The sequence below is a fragment of the Moschus berezovskii genome, chromosome 12 (genome assembly GCF_049115385.1).
Source record: "Moschus berezovskii isolate FMDL1 chromosome 12, NW_MosBer_1.0, whole genome shotgun sequence".
Lineage (NCBI taxonomy): Eukaryota > Metazoa > Chordata > Mammalia > Artiodactyla > Moschidae > Moschus > Moschus berezovskii.
The window spans coordinates 29,094,990-29,114,991 of NC_142471.1; the positions used below are offsets into that span (position 1 = coordinate 29,094,990).

The window sequence follows — 20,002 nt, forward strand, 5'->3', positions numbered from 1 at the left end:
CCACCCCTATCTTAGTTCCTTATCATGGGGCATGAGTGATTATGGATCATATAACGTGGTCCAGGATGAAATGCTATGCAAACCATGTTGAAAAATGCCATCACTAACCTTCAGATACCCTCACTTTTTGTTTATGCCTGAAGTGTCCTCTTAACATGAAGAATCAGATTCTTGTAGAAAGAAAATAGGTCTGTTGCTAGCAGGATCTCAAAGCCAGTGGAGAAGTGAAATGGAAAGGGCCCTGGAGGATCCTAAAATAAAGGACACAGGAGCCTTTGTGTGTGGGGGTTGTTTATTGCAAACTGTTATAATTAAAGTGGTATTTTACAAGTGTTTTTAAGACAGAGGGCAGATATGCTCTGAGCTGGGCCTCAGCACCAGAGGCACACACCTGGGGGGGAAATGGCACTTGCAGAGAATGTGAGCTCAACTGCTGTTCACTTCATAAGCACACTTGTGCTAGAGTCTTCTTAGGGAGCCTGAGAGGAAAAGAAGGGAGTGGGGACAGCCATGAAGCAGCTGCTTTAAATTCCTAATCTCGCTCCATCCCCACCGTGCTCACGGCCTTCCAGAGCAGGCCTCAGAGCCACCCTGGGGGCTGACACAGATCCATCCTCGGGCCCAGGCTTCCTGCCAGCTCAGGGGGTCTCCGTCATCCTCGGTATCACTCATCACTGATCTCCTTTTTCTGTCAGAAGTTTCCCAAATCTGTAGCTTAAAAACACCAGCAGGAGGAGAAGCAAGGAACGTTCTTGTTAATATAAATCCACAGCAAGATGGCTTGAGAACTGGGTGTTTCCCAGGGTTGGCAGGTATGTGGACAGTTGCCTGCATTCTTTATCCACAGGTGCTTGAATGCATAATAGTGTTGAACATGCAGAGGGGCTACACTTTTAGGACTGGCTCATGTTTCTGAGAACCTCTAGAGAGACTCACTGGATCAGAATCAGCCTAGCAGAACGTGGGGACAGGGGAGACTTGAATCCAAGATTATTCCCAGGAGGAAGGGAGCACTACTTCCAGAAGTAGCAGCAGGGAGGCTGTGCCAAGGCTCGGCCCAAGGAGCCAGGGTGCCTGGTGTGGAGAGGTGGCTCCTTGTGCAGTTCTGGGTTACTGTTTGGGCAAAGCGAAGTCCCAGGCAGTCTCCTGTGCACATTTCCACATGGCCTGCATGAGGCGGGTGAAGCCCATGTCTTTGGGCTTCTCCAAGCCTCTCATCAGCCGTTGCTTCATGATAGAAACAAATTCCTTATTGCTCAGCTCTCCATTGCCTAGAAGAGGCAAACACAACAGGGATAAGTGAATGCCTTGGAACAAAGATGAGAAAATTCCACAGTCACATTGTGTCGGTTCCAAAGCCTAGCACTCTCTCATGGCCAAATTCAATTCTCTTGGCTAACAGTGAACTGATTTGTGCCTTCCTTGATGTTTTCAACTGCAACTCAGTGTCAATTCAGTGTAGTGTGACAGAAGTTGAATGAGACTATATTTTATGTCAGGTCCTGTGCTATGCTAGGTGTTGAGAATAAAGAGATAAAAATGACTTTGTCCCTTGAAATACCATCAGATTGTGGGAGAGACAAGTACATTATTTAAGCATTATAGTAGATGCCATAATGGGGTAAACAGAGGATACTATGGGGCACAGAGGAAGAATGTCTAATTCAGGATGGGGAGGGTACAATTACAGATCAGTAAAGACCTCCTGCAGGTGACTCTTAAGTTGACTCCCAAAGGATGGGCAGGAATTGGCCACACACAGGGGAGTGAGATGGGGAGGCATTTCAGTGGTGGTTGTAGCACAAGCAAAGGCGCCGGCAGGAAGCAGTCCAGCTGCTGGAGAAGCGCGCTGAGCGAGGCACTGCTGGACACACAGAAGTGGGGGTAGGGCCGGGAAACCAACAAGGCAGGCAGGGGGAGCGGTCCCTGAGGAGCCCGTATTCTCCTTAAAGGGTTTGTACTTTATCTTCCCGGCAGGAAAGGACTGGAAGAAGGGAGGAAGATGCAGTTAGAGTTTCATTTTGGATGGATTTCTCCAGCTGGATGATGATGGTGATGGCCTGGAGAGTGGCACAGCTGGAGTAAGGCAGCCAGTTCGGAAGCTGCTGTGACAGTCTAGGCTGGTACACTGGAGCTGTCTGCAAGGCTCCATCAGAAACAGTGTCTACGTCAAGGGCAGGAAAGCTCGGCTTTCCTGCTGGACTCCAGAGGGCCCCACTTACCATCACAGTCAAAGAGCGCAAACACCACATCACACACGTGATCTGAGAGTTCCACTTTAGCCACTGTCCTGGCCACCTGCTGCATGGTCACTGAAAGAAGAAAGATGCTGAGTCAGCCCAGCAGAGGGGCTTTTGTTTTGCCTTCTCTGAACGGAAGGATGAAAATATTCTGTCATAGTAAAACATTTTCAGATGTATTTGTGATAATTCAGTTTTTAATCCATAACCACCTTTCCTTTTCACTTCAGGTTCCATTGTTTTCTATCGCTGCCACACTTTAGGAGGTATATATAATTAAGTAAGAATGCCTGATAATGATTCATAGGGAAAGTAGATGAGAGGTTACCAACAGCTGGGAAGTTAGTGGTTAACGGGTATAGATTTACCATTTGGGGTGATGGAGAATTTTTGGAATAGCAGTGATGGTTGTACAACAATGTGACTGTAATGAATGCCACGGATACTTAAAAAACAGCTTAAATGGCAGCTTTTGTTATATATATTTTACCATAATAAAAATTTTAAAAGTTAAAATCCACATAGTATTTAAGGATGGAATTCTAAGTCTCAAGCATATAGTGATGACTTTTCTAATAACTTATTACCAGAAGAGTGCCTTGCAAAAAAGTAAAGAATATCTGATGTTACTATAGTCTCCATCTTGGCATTTCCCTCCCACTGGAAAGAACACAGTAACAAAAAGTCAAGGAAATAATGAGGCAGCCAAAGGATGGGGAGGTGGGAAACAAGGAGGCTAGTGTGACTGCACCGAGGCTTCCCCACCAGTTGCTGATGAACAGCGGAAATGCACAGCTCAGCTCCTGCCCGCCCTCCTGACAGGTTTCCCATCACCCACTTTGGTTTTTCCAACTGTGCCCCTTGAGAGAAGCAGTGCCCCCATCTCGCTAGATCAGAATACAGTCGTCTTCTTTTTTTCTTTTTCCAGACTTCATCAGAAAATCTCTTCTCTCCTGCCATTTTCTCTTCCTCTGACATTTACTGTTAAACACTAGCAATCATGTGAAAATTGGGTTCTCACGAAAAACAAGCCAGGAAGGAAATTAGGCAATTTCCCCTGCCTTCTCTGCCATTTATCCTCAAGTCTGATCTAGCTACATCTAGAAATTATGTTATTGCTTATAGACACACTCTTAAGTGAGGTAAAACTCAGAGGAGACAAAAAGATGAATTTCTATTCATGAATCAACTAGCAATGAAGTGTTTGTATTTATAAACCTCAGATTTGTGTATGCTCAGTTACTAAGTCCTGTCTGATTCTTTGTGACCCCAGGGAGTGTAGCCTGCCAGGCTCCTCTGTCCACTGCTGCTTCCAGAAGCAATGTAAACTTTTTAAAGTCAGTGTATTTTCTCTGCTTATTTCACTCCTATAATTTCAGCTCTTCCTTGTCATTTTTTTCCTGCATTTGATCTCTCATTTCACCTCTATGGCCTCCATATAGTCTCCACAGTGCTCTCAAGGTCAGCTGACATAAATGCCAGAACAAGGCAGAGGAGCAAGGTGACGCAGGAGGAAAACCGTGCTTGCAGTCCTAAGACCTGAGCTCTAGTCCTGGCTCCACCAACTTGCTGGTGTGACCCTGATGGAGTTATGTGATCTCTTTGGATACAATTTCTCATATCCAAAAGAGGAGATGCCACAAGATAACTGCTAAGGTGGCTTAGTAGCACAAAGAGTAGTTCACTGGCGTTTTCCAGAATCTGAGGGTGAGAGATAGGAGAGGAGGTACACAGAAACAGCTGAGGATCTTGTATGGTGAAGGACAGAAGAAAGGTATAAAGGTCACAAACTGGGCTGTGCCTCAGTGTCCACAGTCTCTGGCTGGAGGGGACTAGGCCGCTCACAGGGCGTGAAGAACCAGAATCCTCCTCGTGCAGCTTTAGGTTACCGCTGACACTGCACTTCCTCCCAGGACATGAGTTAGCATCAAAGAGGAATCAACATCCCTTGGAACTACTAGATTCAAGCAGACTATCTACTGTGTGGATGTTCATGAGATGTAGTTCAGTGCTGCCAGGGGAGACGGGGCCTCTACCAGACTGTGGGAGTTTTAGGGTTTAGAAACTTCTCCTGGTAGGAGATACTTCATTCTCTCAGTTGGCTCAGGAAGAACCAATTCCTGCTAACGAAATGGCCTGGGGAAGGAAGAGAAAGCAGAAGGCCAATTTACAAGGAAAACAGTAACTATTAAGAGAACTAAAGAGATAACAGCTTGTCATTATACTTCTCAGTAGGAAAATCTACTAAGGAAACTTAATTCACCTCAGAAGATTGCTCAGTGAGAAGAGAATAAGATCAGAAGATCCTGGGTGCTGTCCAATTGTGGTCATTTACCAAACTACCCTATGCAGCCACAGAAATGTGTCCTGAGAAGTGGTTCAAAACCTGTTCTACATTAGATAAATACGGACACTTTATGTTAACCATTCCTTTCTCTGCCAGTGTTTGTTAACCATGCCCTTTTCACACCAATACCAAACCTGTTTTAACTGATAACTATACCTCTTTTTCTCTCAGTTCCATTCTCTTAGAGCAGAGTACCCATCATCAATTCTTCTTGATGCTCCCACTGCCCATCCTATTCTCCATGAAGATGGACTTTTTCCTCTAAATAAACCATTAAATAAATAATACTCAATGTCAGTGAGAGCTCTTGGCTTTTTCAGGTGAAAAGCTCACTGGAGTGGTATTAAGTGGTTGCAGAACAGGGACTTCTCGAATTCCACAGGTGAGCATGCCTCACTACAAAGGCCATCTCTTAACAGGACAGTTACAGAATATGTTTCATCTCACATGGAGAGGGCTCTGATGCCATCTGTACAACAGGAGGGAAACCAGGGCTGCTGAGGTATTCAAACCGCTGGGAAGTTACCAGCCAGCAAAGAACCTGGCTGGGCTGCCCTTTCACAGTCTGAGATCCTCAGATAGGCCCCCAGGGTGTGAATCAGAGCAGTGGAGGAAACAAACATTAAACTAGCTGGTGAGCTCCAGCCAAGAGTACTGGGAACAAGCAGGATGACAGATCACAAGCCAAGTGCTTGACAGCTGGTCCTGAGAGCTGGCTCATTCAGATTTGCTTCCACATCTCTGAACCACAAAGTCATAATTAAATCACAGCAAGAACAATCCCCCACCACTTCTGCCCCAGGTCTCAGCTTCTCCATGCAGACCAGTTGTTGGCACTGGAATGTGGGCCTCACCTATTTAATGATGCTAACTGATGGATGGCTGGGATTCTAATCTGAAAGATGTCCCTATGGAGCATGAGATCCCCCTGGAGAAGGCCTAGGTTTCCAAGGCCTATCTATTCCTTTGCTACAAATCTGCTCCAGCTGCCTGCACAATAGATTGGCATAAGACTGGGTGATTTCTACTAGATTGGGATGGGGAGGAATGTGCAGAAGCAGGCTCACTGGCACTAAAAACTGTGTTAACCATCTGGCTCTTTGAAAAGTCCAAGCAGAATCTGAGACGTGCCAGGTCCCCAGTTTTCTCTCTGGCATAGTCCGTGATTGGACAATTCAGCAACACAAAGAAATACACACTGAGTTTGTGTGACTATAATGTCAGAAGCTATATTACATAAAACTATCTATTCACAACAGTAGTCGAACAGAGGAAAGGAGAGTTCTGGAGGGATAAGAGCCCAAATATCCATTTGGAATCAGAGAATCTTAGAACTGGACCTCAGAAGAAAGATAAAGAATTTGAATAACTTGCTCAGGGCCACAAAGCTAGTTGGTAGGGCTGTGTCTAGAATCTAAGTCTCCTGACTTTCAGCCCATGCTCTTTTTCCTATACACACTGGACTCACTCCATCCCTTATATGGACAGTGGATCCCCCCATGAATCTGTCACTCTATTTTTTTTTGCGGGGGGAGGGCATGCCATGCGACTTGTGGGATCTTAGTTCCCTGACTAGCAACTGAATCTGTGTCCTCGGCAGTGAAAGTGTGGAGTCTTAACCATGGGACCACCAGGAAATTCCCAGGAATCTCTCATTATAAGTTAAGAGAAAGAACTCAGGTGGAAGAAAAGCCAAAATATGAATTACTCCTTGCTAGTGGGCAGGGATGAATAACTGAATAATAACCAGGGGTTGTGAGGAGCCAGCACTATAGTCTGACCACAGATCTTATGTCCTGTATGATGGAAGACATCAGTATTCCCTTGGAACATATACTGACAATTTTCGGGACAACTTAAAAGGTTTACTAAAATGCAACCCAATGAAAAGCATATGAAATAAAGGTGGCCCTGGGAGTTCTGCCTGTGATGCATAAATTGAGCTATGCACAGTGTGACCCAATTAGGAGCTGCCTGTCTCTTCCTAATGCAAAGGTGTTTGGAAAGGTGATACGCCAAGCTGGGTTGACAGTCTCTAGCTGTGTGGCCCTGTGATGATTCCTGTCTTCCTGGACTGTAGTGGAGAAAATCAAAAGCTGGCTTGTGACAGCCAAGGTTAAGTGAGGGAGACATTTCTTCTTCAGCTCTGAAAAGGCTTATGATATAGAGGTCACAGTTTCTTAAGTCCACCCCTAGATGGCGTCGGGGAAGGTGGGGACAGGAGAAGGATTTTCCTTTAAAGAGCAATTGTTCTTTCTTTTGCATCTTCTTCCAGGATACTTTGGCTAATACAATACACACATTTCAACGTGACTGAAGGGGGTGGGGGTGGGAAGGAAAGGACAACATTTTGGATAACAAGCAATTTCAGGAGCCAAGAGTAATGCAGTATACTAATAATGCAAACTATAACACTGTGTTATGCACAGTGTTTCTGCGCCACAGGCAGGTTGACTAGCTCTGTGTGTTCAGGCCGTTCACCTGTCAGAGGTGATGCTGGTGATCCTGGCTCTTAAATACGGGTATATGCCAGAAAAAAACCCTGTGGCCAAGTTTTCTGAACCTCAGAGCATCATTCCAGATGACTACTTCAATGGGTTTACATGCTTAACCTAGTAAAACTGGTTGACAGTAAGGTTTATTGCATTGTCCAGTATTGTATCTGGTGTCATTAAAAATGCTCATCACATTTGTCCACAAAAGGCAAGCATTTCTACCAGCACCATTAGGCAGTGATTTCAGGTGCCACATTCAGAAGGCAATCACAGTTCAGTGGGGGAAACCATACATACCATTAAGATTGTGAAACATATAGGAGAATTATCAGACATATTAACAGACACACCTGGGTTACAGTGGAATAGTTTGTATTTGGATCCTCTGAAAAGTTTGGTACATTTTGGATCCTCATTCTAAAGGATTAAAGAGACAGACCGCTCCAAATATGGCATGTAAGGTTGTAAGCAGTAGGTGGTGGAGGAATCAGTTTGAGTAAGTACTGGAAGCAGGAAAGGAGGCTAATGCCTGACTAGACAGCTTGAACAGAGGTGCAGGTGGGGATGAGAGCATTAGGATAGATTTGCCTTCAGGACAGACTGGCAAGGGGCCAGTCAAGTCTCCTTGCAGGGAAACCTTTATAACACAGCCAGGTCTTGTCTTGAGACCAATTTACCATTTTACCAAAATTTACCATATTTGCTTTTCCCTCTTTGACTCTTTTAAATTTTCATTATTTCTATTTAAAAAAGTTATTTTTCATTATATAATACATTTAGCTGTTTGAAATTCAAATGGTACAAAAGGGCTCTCAAAGTTATGTCCCATCCCCCTCCAGATGTTGTCCAGAGGCAATGAACATCTCTAGTTTCCCTAGAAATATTTTATAGATATAAAATCAAATATTTATTCTTCACTTCTTCCCACAAAATGATTTAAATATATGGTTTTGCTTGACTCATTTAACAATGTATCTAATAATTCCATTCTAATACATAAATAATTCATTTTTGACAGCTGCACAGCGTTCCACCAAGAGCATGTGTCATTATTTAGATAACCACTTCTTTATATTATTCTAACCTCAATCTTGGAAAATGTCTTTTATGCTTGCTTTGAAAATTACTTCCTTGGTGGGCTATAGTTGTCAGCCTCAAGAGAGTCTGAATCTCTGATAACTAAAGTTGCAAGCAACTGAGATATTTAAGTTCAGCTTGCTTAAATGATTGAAAAGGCTAAATTACTCTTCATCTTAACAAGTGTCTTATCAAAACTTCAGAGGTGTCTAAGGGCAGTAGCCCCTGAAGCCCCTGTAAAGCAGCGCTTGCATTAAATCCTAACCTCTATACTTCCCCAGTTGGTATAATTTCTTTCTGATCCTTTTCATAGCAGGATATAATGTTGGCTGATGTTGTTCTTGTCTCTTTAAGTGGATGTTTTGGTGGTTTATCTTACCCTCTTTCCTCTCTCCTTCAATGGTAATCATGAGTCCCTAAAGCAGCTCTCTTTCTCCTTGGGGCACTTATAAATAATTTCACTAAATCACAACATATTCAAAGCAACAGAGTTAAGCCAGAATCAATCTTTAGAACTGCTAAGTGACTTTAAATTTGGGGGAAAATAAATTAGTTCTCTGCAGAGAGAGAAAGTGCCTCATAAAGCAAACATTTCTTTCAGAATTTGAGCTTCTGTGCCTACAGTATGAATACTTTTGTTTTAAAAATTGATGGCTTTGTCTTAAATGAATGGAATCCTGGCAAGCACTCTCCTTCACGCATAAACGTTCTTACAAAATGAAATAATGAACTGAAGCACAGGAGCCTGCCTCCCACAAACTTTAAAAGAATTTATAGGGACTTTCCTAGAGGTCCAGTGGTTAAGATTGTTCGTCCACTGCAGGGGGCACAGCTTCAATCCTTGGTCAGGGAACTAAGATCCTGCATGCCTGGCAGCATGGCCAATAAATAAATAAATAATAAAAATACAAGAATTTACAAAATAGGAGCTTTTTTCCCATAACCTCTTCGCCACACATCTTTATGACATTTCCATTTCCTGCCTTCATGCTACGGCTGTCTGGGGAAGCTCTCCTGTACATTCTTGCTGTAAACTTCCCCCCACTTTTGTTTTCTCATAAAAGCACTGAGTTACCTATAGAAGTCTCTAGACCCTTCTAGTAGCAGTGAGTGCTGTGCACTTTACAAAACAGTGGTATGGAAGTGAATGAACTGGAATCTCTGGTCTCAGTTTTGTATCACACTAGCTGTGAATTGAGCAAGCCATTTTCCTTCAAGTGTAACTGAAGAAGTTAAAAACAAGGAAGTGAGGGTTTAAGTAAAATGATTTCTAAGCTCCCTTTCAGCCCTAAAATTTTATGACTGACATGTTAACATCCTTTTAGATAACATGGCTTAGCTCAATTAAAATGTGCATATCTTCAGAAGTCCTCAAAGAATTTAACTGGTAATTTCTGGAATTACAGCCGGTATGGTGGGTAGAATTTTGAGATGGTCCTCAAGATCCCCACACCCTGTAAAATCTCCTCTCCTTGAATGTGGGCAAGACCTGTGAATAGGACATGATACCACTCTTGTGATTAGGTTACTTTATATGGACAAGGTAATGGAATAGTCATTCTCATGATTACAATTATATAAGAACCCATCTCGCACACTGAGGAAGGAGATTCTCCTGCTGGCTTTGAAGAAGTGAGCTGCCATACTGTAAGAGGGCCACATGGCAAGGAACTGCAGTGGCCTGCTGAGAGTGACAGCCAGTATGAAAAAGGAACCTCAGTCCTACAACCAAAAGGAGCTGAATTCTGCCAAGAACCCAAATAAGCTTGGAAGAGGACTGTCTGTGAACTCCAGATGAGAAAGCAGTCCTAATAATGCCTTGATTTCTGTCTTGATAAAGACTTTGAGCAGAGAACCCAGTTACACTGTGCCTGGACTCTCTGACTTATGAAAACTAGTATGATAAATAGGTGGTATTTTAAGCTGCAAATTTGTTGTAAGCAAGAAAGTAGGGAAGGTATTTATGGTTGGGAATGTCCTTTAGAGATTCCTCAAGTCATACTTTATATACAGCTATGCTGATTCTAGGTACATTTTATAGAACTGTCACTTTTCTGCAACTACTATACCAAGCTTCATAAATTAGCTCTTATCAAGGCACTAGCCAAGATCTAATTAAGTTTTAAATCTCTTAACAAGAAAATAAACTAAAACTGCCACCATTCTTTTGGGAATTCAACAGCCTTGCTCTGATTTCAAATGTATTTGATAATTATAAGTCAGTTCGTTTTCACAGATTTGGATACAGCTTTAGGCTACAACATGTCCCTTAAAAGATTTACTACATTCAGTAAAAAGCTGATTTAGTTATAGAATTTCAAATCTGGAAGAATGCTTGGCGATATTTAGTATAACAACTAACTTGAGGTCAGATAAATTGTGACTTGCCCATATGTCAAGGAAATTAATAAGGGAAGGTGTCATACTACTCTTGTCCACCCCCTTACCCTAGGCTTTTATTAGAGAATTACACCATCCTTTTCAGGATCTGATCAGGTTAAGAATTAATTCACTCATTTATTCAACATTAATTAAATATCTACTGTATATAAATAATTATTCTAGGCTCACAGAAGGACACAAAGGAAACATGGTTCAGTCTAGAAGACAATTACCCTTTGATTGCTACAGATACTAGAGATATTAATAGGGCATAGATAGTCCTAGGAATAGGGCTTCCCTGGTGGCTCAGATAGTAAAGAATCTGCCTGCAATGCAGGAGACCCGGGTTTGATCCCTGGGTCCTGAAGATCCCCTGGAGAAGGGAATGGCTACCCACTCTAGTATTGTTGCCTGGAGAATTCCATGGACAGAGGAGCCTGGTGGGTTACAGTCCATGGGGTCACAAAGAGTCAGACATAACTGAATGACTCACACACACACACACACACACACACAGTCCCAGGAATAGAGAAGTTAAATAATGAAAATTGGAGATACTAAGCGAACATTTCATGCAAAGATGGGTACAATAAAGGACAGAAACAGCAAGGACCTAAAAGAAGCAGAAGAGATTAAGAAGAGGTGGCAGAAATATACAAAAGGTATATTCTTCTGTGTATTCTTGACTATATAAAAAAGGTCTTAATGACCCAGATAACCATGATAATAGTCACTCACCTAGAGACAAAAATCCTGGAGTGTGAAGTTAAGTGGGCCTGAGGAAGCATTACTATGAACAAACCCAGTGGAGGTAATAGAATTCTAGCTGAGTTATTTAAAATCCTAAAAGATGATGCTGTTAAAGTGCTGTACTCAATATGCCAGCAAATTTGCAAAACTCAGCAGTGGACCCAGGACAGGAAATGTCAGTTTTCATTCCAATCCCAAAGAAAGGCAATGCCAAAGAATGTTTAAACTGTCGTACAATTATGCTCACTTCACATGTTAGCAAGGTAATGTTCAAAATCCTACAAGTTAGGTTTTAGCAGTACATTAACCAAGAACTTCCAGATGTATAAGCTGGATTTAGAAAAGGCAGAGGAACCAGAGATCAAATTGCCAACATCCGTTGAATCATAGAAAAAGCAAAGGAATTTCAGAAAAGCATCTACTTCTGCTTCATTGAATACACTAAAGCCTTTGACTGTGTGGATTACAACAAACTGGAAAATTCTTAAAGAGATGGGAATACTAGACCACCTGACCTGTCTCCTGAGAAACCTGTATGCAGGTCAAGAAGCAACAGGTAGAAATGGACATGAAACAGCAGACTGGTTCCAAATTGGGAAAGGAGTATGTCAAGGCTATATACTTCACCCTGCTTATTGAAGTTCACAGAGTACATCATGCAAAATGCCAGGCTGGATGAATCACAAGCTTGAATCAAGGTTGCCAGGAGAAATATCAACAATCTCAGACAGGCAGATGATACTATTCTAATGGCAGAGAGTGAAGAGGAACAAACAGCCTCTCGAGGAGGGTGAAAGAGAACAGTGAAAAAGCTAGCTTAAAATTCAACATTCAAAAAACTAAGATCATGGCATCTGATCCCATCAGTTCATGGCAAAGAGATGGGGAAAAAGTGAAAAAAATGACAGATTTTATTTTCTTGGGCTCCAAAGTTACTGAGAATGGTGATCACAGCCATGAAATTAAAAGACACTTGTTCCTTGGAAGAAAAGCTGTGACAAACCTAGACATTGGATTAAAAAGCAAAGACATCATTTTGCTGACAAAGGTGTGTATAGTCAAAGCTATGGTTTTTCCAGTAGTCATGCATGGATTTGAGAGTTGGACCATAAAGAAGGCTGAATGTTGAAGAATTGCTGCTGGAGAAGACTCTTGAGAGTCCCTTGGATAGCAAGGAGATCAAATCATTCAATCCTAAAGGAAATCAGTCCTGAATATTCATTGGAAGGACGGATGATGAAGCTGAAGCTCCAATACTTTGGCCACCTGATGTGAAGAGCTGACTCCCTGGAAAAAACTTCAATGCTGGGAAATATTGAAGGCAGGAGAAGAAGGGGACAACAGAGGATGAGATGATTGGATGGCATCACTGACTCAACGGACATAAGTTTGAGCAAACTTGGGAGATAGTGAAGGACAGGGAAAACTGGCATGCTGAAGTCAATGGGGTTGCAAAGAGTTGCACACAACAGTGAATAAACAGTGAAAAACAATGCCTTCTGAAAGCAATAATCCCAGGAATTTTTAGATGAATGATGAATTTTAGGAGAAACTAAAAGCTCCAATCTTCCTCATTAAAAACAAAGCAACTTACAACTTCTTTTTTCCTTTTTCTTATTTTTATTTGGCTGCACTGGGTCTTAGTTGCAGTATGTGGGATCTAATTCCCTGACAAGGGATCAAACCTGGACCCCCTGCATTGGGAGTGCGGAGTCTTAGCCACTGGACCACCAGAGAAGTCACAACAACTTCTAAATTAATACAAATCTCAAAAAATGGCTGAAAAAAGCAGTAGATACTACTTTCTAAGAGAACAAACAGTAAGCCATATCAGGTTCTACAGTGATATTTTAAAAAATAACTTTTTGCCAAATTGCCATATCCGGAGAGGATGTTTCTAATCTACTAGCTCCTTATTGAACAGAAGTAAATAGAGGAAAGTCAGTACTTTGGGATTGAAAACAGAACAGGCGGCTGTCTGCAGTCATAATTTCAATCTAGTATAATAATAAAGGATTCAGTTCAGTTCTGTTCAGTTGTTCAGTAGTGTCCAACTCTTTGCGACCCCATGGACTGCAGTACACCAGGCTTTCCCATCCATCACCAACTCCCGGAGCTTGCTCAAACTCACGTCCATCAAGTCGGGAATACTATCCAACCATCTCATTATCTGTCATTCCCTTCTCCTCCTGCCTTCAGTCTTTCCCAGCATCAGGGTCTTTTTAAATGAGTCAGTTCTTCACATCAGACGGCCAAAGTATTGGAGTTTCAGCTTCAGCATCAGTCCTTCCAATGAACACCCAGGACTGATCTCCTTTAGGATAGACTAGTTGGATCTCCTTGCAGTCCAACGGACTCTCAAGAGTCTTCACCAACACCACAGTTCAAAAGCATCAATTGTCACTCAGCTTTCTTTATAGTCCAACTCTCATATCCATACATGACTACTGGAAAAACCATAGCTTTGACTAGATGGACCTTTGTTGGCAAAGTAATGTCTCTGCTTTTTAATATGCTTTCTAGGTTGGTCATAGCTTTTCTTCCAAGGGGCAAGCATCTTTTAATTTCATGGCTGCAATCACTATCTGCAGTGATTTTGGAGCCCCCCCAAATAAAGTCTGTCACTGTTTCCATTGTTTCCCCATCTATTTGCCATGAGGTGATGGGACTGGATGCCATGATCTTAGTTTTCTGAATGTTGAGTTTTAAGCCAACTTTTTCACTCTCCTCTTTCACTTTCATCAAGAGGCTCTTTAGTTCTTCTTCACTTTCTGCCATAAGGGTGGTGTCATCTGTGTATCTGAGGTTATTGATGTTTGTCCCGGCAATCTTGATTCCAGCTTGTGCTTCATCCAGCCCAGCATTTCACATGATGTACTCTGCATACAAGTTAAATAAGCAGGGTGATAATATACAGCCTTGATGTATGTCTTTCCCAATTTGGAACCAGTCTATTGTTCCATGTCCATTTCTAACTGTTGCTTCTTGACCTGCATACAGATTTCTCAGGAGGCAGGTACAGTGGTCTGGTATTCCCATCTCTTCCAGAATTTTCCAGAGTTTATTGAGATCCACACAGTCAAAGGCTTTGGCATAGTCAATAAAGCAGAAGTAGATGTTTTTCTGGAACTCTCTTGCTTTTTAGATGATCCAACAGATGCTGGCAATTTTATATTTGGTTCCTCTGCCTTTTCTAAATCCAGTTTGAACATCTGAAAGTTCATGATTCCTGTACTGTTGAAGCCTGGCTTGAAGAAGTTTGAGCATTACTTTGCTAGCGTGTGAGATAAGAGCAATTGTGCGGTAATTTGAACATTCTCTGGCATTGCCTTTCTTTGGGACTGTAATGAAAACTCACCTTTTCCAGTCCTGTGGCCACTGCTGAGTTTTCCAAATTTGCTGGCATATTGAGTGCAGCACTTTCACAGCATCATCTTTCAGGATTTGAAATAGCTCAACTAGAATTCCATCACCTCCACTAGCTTTGTTCATAGTGATGCTTCCTAAGGCCCACTTGACTTAGCATTCCAAGATGTCTGGCTCTAGGCGAGTGAGCACACCATCATGATTATCTGGGTCATGAAGATCTTTTTTGTACAGTTCTTCTGTGTATTCTTGCCACTCTTCTCAATATCTTCAGCTTCTGTTAGGTCCACATCATTTCTGTCCTTATTGAGCTCATCTTTGTATGAAATGTTCCCTTGGTATCTCTAATTTTCTTGAAGAGATCTCCAGGCTTTCCCATTCTATTGTTTTCCTCTACTTCTTTGCATTGATCACTGAGGAAGGCTTTCTTATCTCTCCATGCTATTCTTTGGAACTCTGCATTCAAATGATTTATCTTTCCTTTTCTCCTTTGCCTTCTGCTTCTCTTCTTTTGTCATCTATTTGAAAGGCTTCCTCAGACAACCATTTTGCCTTTTTGCATTTCTTTTTCTTGGGGATGGTCTTGATCGCTGCCTCCTGTACAATGTCACGAACCTCCGTTCATAGTTCTTCAGGCACTCTGTCTATCAGATCTAATCTGTTGAATCTATTTCTCACTTCCACTGTAAGGCATTTGATTTAGGTCATACCTGAATGGTCTTGTGATTTTCCCTACTTTCTTCAATATAGGATTATCTCATTTGATTATCTCAGTGGCTTGAGGCAAGGAGTCTATATCACCATTGTACAGATCAGGAAACTGAGGTTTCAAAAACTTCAGTGATTCGTTCAAAGACGCAAAGCTAGTGAGTTACAGAGACTCAAAATCAGATTTGAGTTTAAAACCAGAATTTATGCTTACAAACTTCTTGAATTTATTTAACTTTCAATAAACGCTAGATGTTGGAAGTGTCTCTGAAAGTATAATAAAACATTGCCACACCCACAAGTAGAGGTGATAAGGAACACCTGGATCTTTAGAAGTTCAGAAGTCCACATCTGTATATCCTATAATTTGATGTTCAGAAATGACAGCTTAGTATAGACATATGTATTTTCTGTTCTGTGGGATCCTTCAAAGGGGTACCAACTTTCCTTGATACATGACCATATTTAAGTCACTGTAGGCTTTTGTGTATTGGTTTTTTCACCGAAGAGTAATATGGTCAGAAAAGTGAAGAACATAGATGTGTCTACTAAGATGTTCCTTTGTGGGCATAAGAAGCTAGATTAGAAAATTCCAAGAATCTGTGTCACTGCAGAGTATGCCCTACAGATGTCAGAGTGTGTCTGAGCTGGAAAACATGGTTCAGAACAGAAGAGACAACTGTAGGGGGAAAAATATCCTATTCCATATGTTACACAAGGGCACTGACTCCAAAACATCAGAGTTTATCAAAAGGACTCTATTCCCACCCAAGAATGGTCAACTCTTAACCAAAGGGAACTGGGAGGAAACAACCTAGTGCCTGTCTTCCCTAAGCTACTGAGAACCAGAGTTCAAAATGATGAACCTGCCTTGTCTCCTCCTGGATTACATTGCAGCAAAGATTTTCAAATCCCAGAAGTGTTTTGGGATATAGAAAGACAACATGATGGTATGGAAAGAAAACAGGCTTTGGGATCAGAGAGCCGTGAGGTTGAATTCTGGCTCTATTTATTAGCTGAGTAACCAAGGGTAAGGTGCTTCATTTTATATTTCCATAAAACAGGGGATAATGCTACCTTTCAGGAAAAATACTTGGGGTAGAAGAGAGCACCTTGTAGGAGTTATGCCACAGGTTTTACTATTTATTTTCCTGACTTGTCAGGTAATTAGGTAAAGTGTACATATAGAATGACTACACAGAATTGAGGGCAACCATGTCATAAATTATGATTTTCAATTTAAGTGGGCCTGTGCTGGAGCATGACTACTAAAGGTCATGGACTATATTTGTGCCACGGTTCCCTGTATTATAATTCAAAGTACACAGGAGACATAACTGGACCTACAAGTTTCCCAAATCTCTAATATTCTAAGGTGTTTTACAATGGGGCTTTTCACCACCTTGGCAGAAATAAGAACACTACGTCATACAGGCCATAACTCATTCTAGAGCTCCAATTCAAATAATTTCTAACTTTTCCATCATAGGATGCCATGGGGAAGGAGTCATGTTCAATTTTCCATTACCTTCTTCAGCAGACTAGGTAAATCATTCAGACAGACCTTGAGAGGTTATATATCTAATTTTATACCCAATATGTGTATGAATAAGCAATAGAACCAAATCCTCTTTAAGTGTGAAACAAGAGATGACCCATAGTAGAAACATACTATTAGTTCATGTAGAAAGGTTGTTTCCCTAGATGGTCAGATTCACCAAAGACATCTCATTCTTGCCTGACAGTTGTCTTTTCACATGGGCCATGCGGAACTAAAGAAATAGCCTCAACAAAATTTGCCATTTTCACTCTGGAGGGATTAGATCACATTGGAATGTAAATCTGCAATTGCCACCTGCCTAGGTTCTCCAACTGTTCTGAGGAACATTAGCTCTGTAAGTTGTTAAAAGACATTTTAGGGCAAGTCAAGTTTGGGAATTTTATCACTCTCTTGGAGATTAATAATGCACATTAGCATATTAAAAAGTTGGCAGGAGTAGTGCCGCAGGAAGAATTTCTGTATAACTTGGCATTTTCCAAACTTATTTGAACCATGGAACACTTTTTTGGGGTTTTGTTTTAAACCCACAGAACCATTAACATATTGCAGTATATAATGTTCTTCACAATGCTGTTTGGGAAATTCTGTGCTAAATTATGTCTAAAGACAGGTTTGCAAGCTCTAAAATAGACAAGGAAGAGACAGTGCCAGGGCCTCTAAAAGGTGCCAATTTCTGAAGGTCCTAACCTTTTAGGAAAAAATGAAGACAGCTGAGACTGAGAATAGCAGGCAGACAAAGGTACTCATATGTCCATCCAAAGGTACTATTCCCCCATCTCCCATAGAGGTCAGAGGCTCTAATTAGTACCTATCACAACTTGAACAACTTGTATCCTCTTATTTCTCCCCCGATAGATTGTGAGCTTCTTGAGAGCAGAACCCTGTGCCCAGCAGGGTTCAGTATGTGCCCTATGCTGCTAGCTGAATGAATGCATGAACCATGCTAAATCTGGTTACATCCTCAACCTCATAATGCAAGCAGCAGGCACTTACTCAACATTCACTGCATGACAGGCACAAGGTTAAGTGCTGTATGTAGATTTATCCTCAGAACAATCCTGTGAGGTGGATATAGTTATCCTGATTTTAAAAACACAGAAACTAAATTCAGAAATTGCCCAAAGCTACTTGGCTAGTCAGGCTTCCCAGGTGGCTCAGTGGTAAAGAATCCACCTGCCAGTGCAGGAGATTCAGGAAATGTGGGTTCGATCCGTGGTTGGGAAGAATCCCTGGAGGAGGAAATGGCAACCCACTCCAGTATTCTTGCCTGTGAAATCCCACGGACAGAGGAGCCTGGAGGGCTACAGTCCATGGGGTCACAAAAAGTTGGACGTGACTAAGCATGCACATACACATACACTAAAGTAGTCAAAGATGGAGCCAAGACTCAAATCCAGGCTTGTGTTGTTAACCATTGTAATTTTCTTCCTCTCTTCTAAGATTTATCTCAGAAGATAAATTTCTAAGCGAAATCTCATGATTCTGTGGAAGCAGAATTGGTACAGAAGTCAAATCTATGGAAAAATCACCAGTCTGACTATTAGGTTAGGGAAGGTTTAAAAGGGGAGAGTGCAAGGAGAGCCTGTAAAAGACAGGCACATCTGACAGAGGGAAGGAACTTGGAATGGTTGCCAAGCACATGCTGGTCTTTCCATGTGCAATGTATGTCAAGTCTAAAACACAGGGCTTACAGAAGACAGTGAATTCATGACATGAGTTTGTTCTCTGGGTCTACTGTCAAAGGTAAGGGGCTATTGGCTTGAGATCCTATGTCTTGTTCACATCTATCAAGATATTCACTCATTCACCTATTAATTGATCAAATATTTACAGAATATCTACTGTATCTTAGCTATTGTCCTAGGCACAGGAAATATATCCAGGAACAAGACAGATAAGCATTCTAGTAAATAGGGACAAATAATAAACACACACATAAATATACAAGAAAATACCAGGTAGTGATAAATGCTATGATACAGGCTGATGGAGCTACCTAGGAAGTGATTTATGACACCTCAGTTACAAGGAGCCAAACACACTGAGGTCCCAGGAAAGAGCACTGGAGGTGAAGGAACAGCCAGAACAAGGGGTTTCAGGTGGGAATGAACTTCATATATCTAGAAAATAAAAGAAGGACATGCAGAGTGGAGTGAACTGGTAAGAAAGTGATATTTGTTATACTCAAGAATATATAAGCCATGTCACATGGAGCCCTGTAAGCCCAGGTAGAGAGACTAGAAGTAGAGTGGGCTAGATGGAGAAACAAAGTCAGATTTGGGATTTCTGGAAGTAGAGACGTAGATTCATTGAAAAAATAAATATGCAGATGAATGAGTATGGAATCAAGGATAATGCTTACTTTTGTTTGTTTACTTCAGTTAAGTGTTTACTGAAAGCCTACTATTGATGTACAAAACATCACAGAGAGTAATCTCTACTCTCCTGATTACCTGTATTTGTGAAAATTCAAGCCCATGTATATAATTTATGGATAGGAATTGATGACAAGAGTGAAGTCAGAAGATTTCAGGTTAAAAATTACAAAAGCTATAGATAATGTAGTTAGTTTTATATAATGTATACTGAGTAGTCAGGGAAGGACTCTTTGAAGAAACAGAAGTTAGCCAGGGAAAGAAAGACCGTAATTAGGTTTCTTTAAAAAATTCAGTTTTAGGGACTCGCCTGGTGGTCCAGTGGCTAAGACTCTGAGCTCTCAATGCTGAGAGCCTGGGTTTGATCCCTGGTTGGGGAACTAGATCCTACATGCCACAACTAAGACCCTATACAGCCAAATAAATTTTTAAAAATTCAGTTTTAAATAGACAACACAAATATTCTCATAGTAAATTAAATTCATTTTTTTTGTTTCTACTTTTGCTTTACTTTGTGGACTACATATGAGTGATATTTAGTTCTTGGTTGCTATAGTGAGTTGAATGTTGGCCCAAGAGATATGTCTACATCTTAGGCCCTGGCACTTATGAATGTGACTTTGTTTGGAAGAAGGGTCTTTGCAGATGTAATTAAGAATCCTGAGATGATCCAGGTGGGCCCTATGTCAATGACAAGTGTT

At 41.5% G+C, this 20,002-nt stretch overlaps 1 protein-coding gene across 5 annotated transcripts in view; it reads right to left on the bottom strand.

Moving 5' to 3' along the window:
• Window positions 1-274: 274 nt before the first annotated feature.
• Window positions 275-20,002, bottom strand: part of MICU1 (mitochondrial calcium uptake 1) — a 239,419-nt gene continuing 219,691 nt past the window's right edge. For all 5 annotated transcript variants that reach the window (XM_055425497.2, XM_088841962.1, XM_088841958.1 and 2 more), the window contains 2 exons: window positions 2,223-2,312; window positions 275-1,271 (listed from right to left, as the gene is read on the bottom strand). In XM_055425497.2, coding sequence (XP_055281472.1) covers window positions 1,111-1,271; window positions 2,223-2,312 — 251 coding nt within the window. In that variant the 3' untranslated portion in view covers window positions 275-1,110. The remainder of the gene's footprint in view (window positions 1,272-2,222; window positions 2,313-20,002) is intronic.